At 46.3% G+C, this 10,392-nt stretch overlaps 1 protein-coding gene across 1 annotated transcript in view; it reads left to right on the forward strand.

Moving 5' to 3' along the window:
• The window catches only part of LOC130116431 (peripheral-type benzodiazepine receptor-associated protein 1-like), a 118,098-nt gene extending 112,163 nt beyond the window's left edge, over window positions 1–5,935 (forward strand). The window contains exons 27-34 of the mRNA XM_056284341.1: window positions 201–358; window positions 524–692; window positions 1,556–1,624; window positions 2,881–2,928; window positions 4,356–4,486; window positions 4,573–4,644; window positions 4,758–4,877; window positions 5,532–5,935. Of these exons, the coding sequence (XP_056140316.1) occupies window positions 201–358; window positions 524–692; window positions 1,556–1,624; window positions 2,881–2,928; window positions 4,356–4,486; window positions 4,573–4,644; window positions 4,758–4,877; window positions 5,532–5,840 (1,076 nt within the window). The 3' untranslated portion in view covers window positions 5,841–5,935. The remainder of the gene's footprint in view (window positions 1–200; window positions 359–523; window positions 693–1,555; window positions 1,625–2,880; window positions 2,929–4,355; window positions 4,487–4,572; window positions 4,645–4,757; window positions 4,878–5,531) is intronic.
• The last annotated feature ends 4,457 nt before the right edge of the window (window positions 5,936–10,392 follow it).

Here is a 10,392-nt window from a genome sequence, read left to right on the forward strand (position 1 = left end):
TCAGTGCTTAGCTTGATTACCTCTTTTAAGGACGTGCTTGGGCTGGGTAAATACTGTTTATAGCAGCCCTTGATTGGAGAGGGGGGTTGGGAGGTTGGAGGTGGGAGCAGGCTTTGCCGTTTTGTCAAGCTGCCACTTGTGTGCGTGTGTGTGTGTGTGTGTGTGTGTGCGTGCGTGCATACATGCATGCATTTTAACAGCATGTGTCTGTGCAGGTGGTGTTGATTCACCAAAGATTATTGGAGACAATGACATCCGCATCTTCGTGGCCCTGTTCCCTTATGATCCTGCCACCATGTCACCCAACCCTGACGCTGCTGAGGAGGAGCTGCCCTTTATCGAAGGACAGATCATCAAAGTATGCCACAATGCATCTTAAAGACCCAGTGCAATCATTTTGATAGTCCTACATTATATTTTCCATGCAAAGGCTCTGTGTTACATTATACTCTTCCCTCTATTGTTACACATAGTTAACACAGTCTTCCATTGTTTCCCTTTTCTGTCATTGCCGCTGAGCCAGGTATACGGTGATAAAGATGCAGATGGATTCTACCGAGGGGAATGCGGTGGTCACATGGGCTACGTCCCGTGCAACATGGTGTCTGAGATCCAGGTGGAGGATGAGGAGACCAGGCAGCAGCTGCTGAAGCAGGGCTTCTTGTCCACAGAGGCCTCCATGGAGAAGCTAGGTAGGCACCAACATGATCATTTGTTTCAAATGCAATCAGGCTGACTGCAAAAACAAATGTTACCAAGCAGGAAAATTAAAACCTTCTAATTTTCATTGGCTGAGCGTCCTTTATATTGGATTTTGTTTTTCCTTCTAATCATTAAGTCCCCATTGTCCACCTTTAAGTAACAAGTGAAAATAGCAGCACAAGTGTTGTACTGTAGAAGCCACTGTAGATTTTCACCATCAATACTCCTCCTCCTCCTCCATCCGCTTGTAATCTCTAAGTTGTCCATCTCTGACAGCAGGTTACTCCGGACACTCATCTTGTTGTTTTTTTTTCTCTTGAAATTGTTAGAAGAAACTCTCAAAAAGCTGCTTTTGAAATGAAGGGAGTAGAAATATATTCTCCTTGTGACCTAAGAGGAGATACTTTGTACGCCTGCATGGTTTCTCTTGCACATTATTGTGTTGCTATTTTGGAAACCACACCCATCGATTGTTCAGCCCTTTGTACTCATTAACTACATCATCATGCAAATGTAGCTGAAGTGTCTGAAAAGGCAGTTTTAAAAGGCAGTGTTTGACTGGGGTTAGTGGAAGGAAGCCATAGAATGGGCTACCCAGCCAACCAAGCTGGCATTTTGCTTCTGTTTCCTGTTTTCTATCCCAGAATGGTATCTGCAAATAGTTTAACCTTTTCACCTCCACTTGGTCTCGCTGCTGCATTGGCTGCTCATCGGCTGCCATTTTTGAATTGCTCTTCACTGGCCTCTCATTCTGTCTCCTTGTCCTGTCTGCTTCTCTCAACACCGCATCTCTGTGTTTCTTCTTTTTTTTGTGTTTCATTTTTGTTTTCTCCATTTTAAAACTTCCACAAAGGCACTCGCACACATGCACAGCTTCCGCGCCGCCCTGTTCCACCGCCGAAACCGAGACGATCCAAGAAAGGTGTGTCTCGCTGCAGACTGCGGCTGCCCCCCCCCCTCCTCCCTCCTTTTACTCTCTTTCTCTCTGGTTTCTTTTTTCTCCCTCTTTTTTTTACTTCAGCTGTTGCTCTTTCAGTTGCTGCCTCGTACTCGACAGCCAGAGGGGATTTGACTGAAGGTTAGCAAGCCACACAAAGTGAACAGGACATCTGACATCAGGCTCAAATCTGACAATTGGCATCACTTCCTTATGCCATTAATAGTTCACTTTAAATCTGGGCGTCCCGGTGGCGTGGCGGACTATTCCGTTGCCTACCTAACATGGAGATCGCCGGTTCAAACCCCCGTGTTACCTCCGGCTTGGTCGGGCGTCCCTACAGACACAATTGGCCGTGTCTGCGGGTGGGAAACTGGATGTGGGTATGTGTCCTGGTCACTGCACTAGCGCCTCCTCTAGTCGGTCAGGGGCACCTGTTCGGGGGGGGGGGACTGGGGGGAGTAGCATGATCTTCCCACGTGCTACGTCCCCCTGGTGAAACTCCTCACCGCCAGGTGAAAAGAAGCAGCTGGCGACCCCACATGTATCAGAGGAGACATGTGGCGGTCTGCAGCCCTCCCCGGATCAGCAGAGGGGATGGGGCAGCGACCGGGACGGCTCGGAAGAGCGGGGTAATTGGCCAAGTGCAATTGGGGAGGAAAAGGGAGAAAATACAATAAATAAATCTTAATCTTCACACGTTGTCCAGCATAACTTCATAATTCACCCTGGTAACGCTAGAGGAATGCCTGTTTATAACTCACCATTACACCTGAGTCACAGCTTCTTAGCAGCTAAATGACATATTCATGAATTCTGACTCAGTCTTTATAGTTGTTGTGTATTGATTGTGACTTAGCAGTGGTACGGTGTATTCGGATATTAAGCAAAAATCTAAAAAAAAAAAAAATTGGCCCCTGCGAATATTTTTGGCAGAAATAGTGAATAATATGCATAAATCCTTAAAGTAAGCTTTACATTCTTTAGACACATCCATAACAACCGAACTGACAGTGACATCGTTCACTGCCAGTAGAGAACTCCCCTCTGAGCTCCTCCATGATGCTCCTCTGTTGTCTCCACTCTGCTGACTGCTGTGTGAACTTGAGGCAGCGTGTTGGTTGGGTCATGAGGTCTGATGTTGTTCTCTGCACATTCAATGATGGTGTTTCACAGCCTAGGAGAGGCTTGATGAGGCACTTTAACCTCCTTGCTCTTTTCTCCCACCCCATCTCTTCCAGTGGAGTCGGCAGCGCTCTGGGAGGAGAGCATAGACTCCTCCAGTCAAGGTTTGTTGCCGAGCCCTTTCCTCCTGCTGCCTTTTTGCATTTTGCCAGCATGATCAGATGAGTTTGTCTACTGGAGACCAGCATGCATCTGCCCGTTTAACAAGCCCTCCGGTCGCCTTCTCTCTCCTTGTTCCGTTATAACAACTGTAGATTAGGCCTGAGTCCAGACCGTCGAGGATTGTATTCAGGATGGAGATCATCTCAGGACTTGCCTCTCCTGCCTGTGCTAGGGACTGTTTGATTTTTATTTTTGGGGGGTATAAGGAGGAATTTTGATCCATCCAATTTTTTTTTTTAAAGTCAAATAATGCAAAGCAATTTTCAACAAACTGCATCCAATCAGAAAAACACCCAAGCAGAATTAGATTCCTCTAGCCTGAAAAAATCACCCAAGAACCCCCAACTATAAATCACAAATGGTCCCTCCCATTAACTCCTTGATCATTTCCAAGTAACGTCATCTAATAAAAATGTGTTTTGTCCTGAATCCACAGAAGGTCGGTAAGTGTGGAGGTTTGCTATAGTGCTGTAATAGCAGCCCTCTCTCCACTGATATTCTGGTGCACTGGTGTCGTGCGCTAACAACTCCATTTTTCCACATTTGAAGGTTATCAAAGAGGCGAACAATGAACTTTTATTTCATCACAACTAAATCTGATATTTTAGCCATTCTTGATACGTCGCAAAACATTCAGATACATTTAATGATTGTAATGGCGGCACGGTGGCGCAGTGGTTAGCGCGGTCGCCTCACGGCAAGAAGGTCCCGGGTTCGAACCCTGGGGTAGTCCAACCTTGGTGGGTCGTCCCGGGTCGTCCTCTGTGTGGAGTTTGCATGTTCTCCCCGTGTCTGCGTGGGTTTCCTCCGGGGGCTCCGGTTTCCTCCCACAGTCCAAAGACATGTAGGTCAGGTGGATCGGCCATACTAAATTGTCCCTAGGTATGAATCTGTGTGTGTGTGTGTGTGTCCGTGCGTGCCCTGTGATGGCCTGGTGGCCTGTCCAGGGTGTCTCCCCACCTGCCGCCCAATGACTGCTGGAATAGGCTCCAGCGACCCTGAGAGCGGGATAAGCAGTTCAGGTGATGAATGGATAATGATCGTAACATCACCAGAGTGTCAGTACATCTTGGATACCTGGTTGTCTGTAGCAACATACTCCCCTAATGGTTGTCCTGACAGATATGCGAAAAAGACACAACAGCTTAAGCCGAAGCCTCTTTTTATTTCTTTCTGAGATGAGCTACACTACGTCTGAAAGTGCCCTTATGTCAGTCCTCTTTATCTGTCCTTCATGCATTTTGCCGCTGTGTGACGTTATCTCAGCGTAGCACAGTGCTGAGTGAGTATGAGCTGCATGCTGACTGGAACCACCAACACGTCTCGCGCCTCCATTTGGCAAGACTGTACACGTCTCTCTGTTTGACAGATCCCAGCCAGGCAGCCGCTGCCGCCGCCGCCGCCGCTCCATCTGGAGGGAACCCAGTCCCCGGAGCTCGCAGGATGGTGGCCATCTTTGATTATGACCCACGAGAAAGCTCCCCCAACACAGACATAGAGGTCAGATTTGAGCAATTCTGAAGCACCTTGTCCCAGCATTTATGTACTGGTTATTTATTTAACACTTTCCTCCTTATCACATTCAGGCTGAGCTGACCTTTAGTGCAGGGGACGTCATAAAAGTGTTTGGTGACATGGATGATGATGGTTTCTTCTACGTAAGCACTTCCAATAAGCCTCCTCCTATATATAATATTTAAACATAAATATGCTATAGCAGTTGAAAAAGTTCTCCATCTGATTTTTTATTTTTTTTGGCTATTCCTCCAAGGGAGACCTGAATGGACACAAAGGCCTGGTGCCGTCTAACTTCCTTCAGGTGCTACCAGAGGAGGCTCCATCAAGGCCTCCCCCTGCCCCATCTGCACAGGAACCCAAGAGGGAACCACAGGTAGCTGAGGAATGAACCCTATGTAGAGGTCACTCTTTAGACTCCATGGATAAGCGTGCGCCGCTATATCAAGTCAAAGTTTTACTCAGTGTTTTTTTGGTTTATATTTTCATCAGTTATATATGCATGTTCAGTGTCTGCATGCTGACTGTATTTTTGTCCTGCTGCTTTTCTGCTGTCCTTCTGATTTCCTGCATGGCCGTTTGCAGAAGCAGAAACGAACTGTACACTTTGAAACATGATTGTAAGTGATTATGCTGGGGCCACTTCAGCACACTGATCAACGCTAGTGTCCCTTGTCTGCTGCTCCCCGTTACTCTGCTCCTTCCTCTCTGCTTCATTACAGAAATAGACCACTCCCATGTACTGGATCCTGTCTAGCTTATGCCCTTAGTTTATCAGATCAGCAGATAAAAAGCTGAGCTCTATGTCTTTCATACCCTACTGTCCTTGTATGACCCTCTGTGATTACACATAGCATAATTAGTTTAAGCTAGTCATTCAGGTACATTTAAAGATTGGGCTCAACTTCAGTTTAACCCCGTCTGTGTTGCTTTTGTAAATTAGGCCGGGAGAACACCTCTAGATACAAGAATAATAGGGAGATTGCAGACCACCCTGTCAAATTCTGACACAGTTGTTTTCTTTCTGAAGATAAGCTGTGTTGAGCGGTCAGACCCAGGGCCCTTGACACTCGAAGAGACTCCCAGCCCCCAGACAGAACATCCTCGCCCTGACCAGAAGCACCAGGGGGACCCGGAGCCCAAACCGGTCCTGGTCACGGACCCCGTCTCTGACCCAGCGCAAGACCCAGTCCCAAGGAACGCCTGCAGCTCTCTGCCCCACGCTCCCGTAGGTAGCCCTGTACGGACGGACAGCTCGCCACAAGGCAAGAAGAAGAAAAGCTTCTTCTCTAAAGGAAGGAAGCTTTTCAAAAAGTTGGGTTCCAGCAAGAAAGAGTAACAACCTGGAACATTTGATCCAGAAGGCAAGCGTCACATTGGAAGCACTTTTTCTTTATTCTTTGTTAGTTTTAACTGTTGCTGTATGTTGTCAGTTTGTGTCAGATATACTGATACACTAAATCTGTCTGTATTTATAGCCCTGATCATACCTCTGTATCTGCTCTAGGACGTTAACAGACCAGCTGATAAAAGTATATTGTCCTTTAAAGCCAACAAAGGCATTGCAGCGTCACAAAAGCATGTTGAGGTGCATGTCGAAGTATTCAGGCTTACTTTGATTACAAGTAGAATTTCTCACCATGATTATCTCATGTTAACCGATAGCTAACTTATATAAGCTTTTATACTTGACATCAAACTTAAAGCAATCCCCTGGACTGCAGTCTGATTAAAAATGACACTTCCTGCAGCCCCAGACTGCAACCCCATCTCAACGCGCACACAAGTAAACACACACACGGTTAAGTAATAATGCATAATATAAGCTTTAACAGTGCTTGTGGTGGGGCTTGTGCCACTTTCTCATCTGAAGCAAGCACACAGAATCAACCATGTGTCTTTTCCTCTGTGTGAAAGAAAGCAGTGCGCGATCCATTCTGAACGGATGCATTTGACGTCTCTAAGTTGTCCCAGAGGTCATGTGCTTCTAATCTCCAAAAGTAATTGCGCATTAAGTAAACCTTGTCTCTGTTTCTGTCAGGGTCTCGCCAGACACGAGACACGTTTGTGTCGTGAAAGCTGTCAGTCACCGTCTATTTCCACGAGCGAGGCTTAGGCCGACCTTACTGTTAGAAAGGTTAAAGGTCAACAGCGTTCACTGAAGGTCAACATGTATGCTGATGATAACTGTGATTATCCACCCTTCTGGTGTGTGTGTGTGCGTGTGTGGTGAGACTGAATGAAGATGCCTTTCTTAGAATGCAGCGTTAACTCGGGAACTCGTGGTGTTTCTGACTCGGAGCACCGTCACAGAGGTCCTGAATGTTGCTCTCTACATTTTTCAAAACGTGTTTGGGGGACACATGCGAGAAGGAGACCTGCACCCTGTCCAGAAATTGGACCTGCAGAGCAGATGGCGGTTTCGTTGTACTCTCAGTTGTCCAGTGAGTAGCATTCTCTCTCGAGGCGTGATGCTGAGAACGCCAGCGTGCTATGACGTTGTCCAGGTCGAACTGCGTTGATATCCGACAAATACGAACCACAGATGAGTAAAGAAGGAACAAAACTATGGTAGAGTTTACCATTTACGGCAAGTGGCAATAATGTGACACTAAATGTTCATCAGCGTTTAAGGATGTACTCGGACTTGAGTGAAGTATGTTGTATTTTTTTTTCCCTCTTGGGGGTTTTGTTTTGTTTTTGTTTTTGTTTTTAATTTATTTATATACACTATGATTCAGTATGCAGCATGATGAATGGGGACAGCTTGTAATGTTTATGTGCTGGGCAGTTTTCAAACCGTCACTGGATTCAGGTGACGTGATTGCGACAGGGTCCATGAGTCAGTCCAACATCCTTTCTCTTGTCTTCCTGAGACGAGTTTTAGGAACCTGACGAAATGACCAAATTACACGGTACTGAAAGGCCTAACAACGTTACGCTGACCTCATCAGAAACCCCGTGCGGTGTAGCCGTGATTCATTTTTTCCCATCACCTGGCGTCCGCACATTTACCTCGTGATGTCCGGCGCTCGCTAATTAACTAGGGAGAGCAAAAGTAAACTCTTGTCTGTCACATTATCACAGCCCAGTAGAAATGTGTACTGCACACACCGGGACTATGTCGCGTCTTCGGTTGTGTTTGACATCATTTGTTTGAAAGCGACTTTCAGACATGAAGTTAAAATAAGAGAAAGCTGCACGTTTTTGACGCCGATGTGTGGAGCTGGCCTACGTATTCATATTGTTAGTGACCTTTCAGTGACCGTCACTTATGTTCTTGCATAGTTGCAACAAGTGGATTATGCAGCGATCGCTTTCTCAGTCTGGTTTGATCTTTAATTTGTTCGATACAGGGCTATTCAGGAATATCTCAGGTTTTTAGTTTCCTGGTCGGTCGAGCCGCCCGTCGAGTCAAAACCGTAGAGAATGCCCAAAACCCTCGGTGCTTCGGCTGTGGCGGAGCTGTAAGAGATCAAGCAGACAACGCCGTGGGGACATTCAGGCGAGGGAAACCAGTCTGGATAGACGGCGGCGGTTTCTTTTTGCAGATCGGGCCACGTTTCACTTCAGTCGGTCATGTAGTAAAACCCATCCTATACTTCTGCTGATGTGTCCCAAATGGGTAAAAGGAGTCCAAGCACACCTGTTTACAGAAGTTGGAGGCGATTCTTTTTTCTTTTTTTTTTAATCTGACGAATGCTTTAAATTTAGTTTTAATTATAGATGTTTGTATTACATAAAGGGAGCATGTTAAACAGCAGGAAATACCAAGAATGAGGAGGGGCTTAAAAAAAAAACGACACTTTATATTAGAGATGGACTATGAATACTGGAACAGAGGCAAGACTAATGCTTTACTGTATGTGTTTTCTTTTGGGGGGGGGGCAGGGGGATGCTCAAAAGTTGCCGAAATGTACAGTGAATATTTGTACCGATATTTGTATTTCACTGCCTTTATTGCACAAGTTTTCCCCCTACCTGCTGTGTAGTGAGTAGACGGCTACGCTAACACTGACCTGCCTCGGCCTCCATAAGCACCCGCTCCCGCTCCGCGACTCAGTAGGACCTACACCTATCTAGCTGTCTGTCTCTCTGTCTATCTGTCCCTCCGTCTAGCTAGCTAGCTAGCGTTTTAGATCAGTTGATAATATTTAGCCTTACAAGACCTCGTTTAGTCTTAATGCGTTGTTTACAGAACGTTTATTGACTGCATGCATAAAGATGTTACACCCATGTTTGGCCTTATTTATGTTAAAATTGTCCTATTTATGGTGTTTTGTTTTTTGTTTTTTTTGTTTTGTTTTTTGTTTTTAGTTTTGATTTATTTGCAGTATTTGAGTAGTCTGGCGACTGTTGACATGTTGGAAAGGATGCTGTAGAAGTTGTGTGTGTGCGCGTGTGTGTATATAATGAATAGATGGACCGAGTTCAGTGTCGGGACTTTGGCTGTATGGTGTATTTTCATACAGCGAAGGAGAAACTTTGTCTTCCCTGACCTGCATTCATTCTTTCAAAGCAGTGAAAGATTTACCTTGTGTGTGAGATATATATATATATATATATAGGTTTTTATTACCCATTTGGAATCTCATCTGTAAATATTTTTGTTAATATTGTTTTTCAGGTGTCTTTTTGCATGTCCAGGCAGTGATGGTTGGGGTACAGTAACTTAAGAAGTAGTGCACAGAAGACTTGTTGACTTGAAATTGTGGTGATTTCTTTCAATATGGATCTTTTTACAGGAATAAAGTACGTATATTTTCACAGAAACCTTGTGGGTCGGTTGTGCGTGTAGTCGTTACTTGCATGGTCCACCGTTTACTATGGTGTGTTTAATCGTAGACATCTGAAGTGCGTGAACTGAACCAGAAAAGGAGGCGTCCAAGGGTTAATCTTTTATTTTGCTTTTTATTGAATACAGCCCAGTGGAGAAATCATACAGTTGGCCGTGTAGGCGTGCACCGACGAATTGTGAAACGGAGGGAAGAGCGATGAGCTTTGCTGCGTGCCAATACACAACCGGTGTGACGTGCGCTGTGGCAACACACCGAGCCGTGCACGGCCACGCGAGACAAGGCGGCTTCCTCTTTCTGCGAGTTGCTGAGCGGCGCCGGGTCTCTGCTCCCTGTAGACAACAGTACACTCATCCATAAAGTAGGAAACACTACACTGTGGCGAGGAGTTTAGTAGTGCTTTCTACTTTATGGATGACTGCACTGTACTTCCAGCAGTCCTCTCTCTCTCTCTCTCTTCCGTCTTCTGCTCCTCCTCCTCCTCCTCCTCCTCCTCCCACTTCCCTGTTCTCTGCTGCACCTGCCCCGCCGCCATCGCGCCCCGCTCCACGCAGCTGCACTGAGGGAGGAAAAAAAACCCACCCAGACACACAAGCGGAAACCCCTCGGCTGCATCTCTTGCTCGCACCAACACCCCCCCCCCCCCCCCGGCCCTGCTTCAGTTAAACCAGAGGAATGCACAGTTCCTGATTTGCCTCGGCGTTTTGCATGCGCACAACGTTTCCAGACGACACCACCCAGAGACTTGTGCGATTGTGAGACAAAAGGCTGCGAGACACAGAAATGAGCCCCCACACGTTCCACCAATCCCCCACGAACCACAACCTCCACCTCTTTTTTTTTTTTTTGTTCTTTTTGTCACAACTGTTCAGACCGAGGCGGTGGCGCCGGCCGGTGGAGCTATCTCGCCGACGCCATGTTGGCTGGCATGAGTAAGCTCTTTGTGTAAGCGACAGATCGTTACACTCCTTTACACGGCAGTCGTCCGTAAAGTCATTCTGTGAACGACGGCCACCATTTCATCCAATTAACAATCACATTTTTTCGTTAGCCGACGCAATTATCCATTCAGTCTACACAACTACACAACATCTA

This window comes from Lampris incognitus, chromosome 8, assembly GCF_029633865.1.
Source record: "Lampris incognitus isolate fLamInc1 chromosome 8, fLamInc1.hap2, whole genome shotgun sequence".
NCBI lineage: Eukaryota > Metazoa > Chordata > Actinopteri > Lampriformes > Lampridae > Lampris > Lampris incognitus.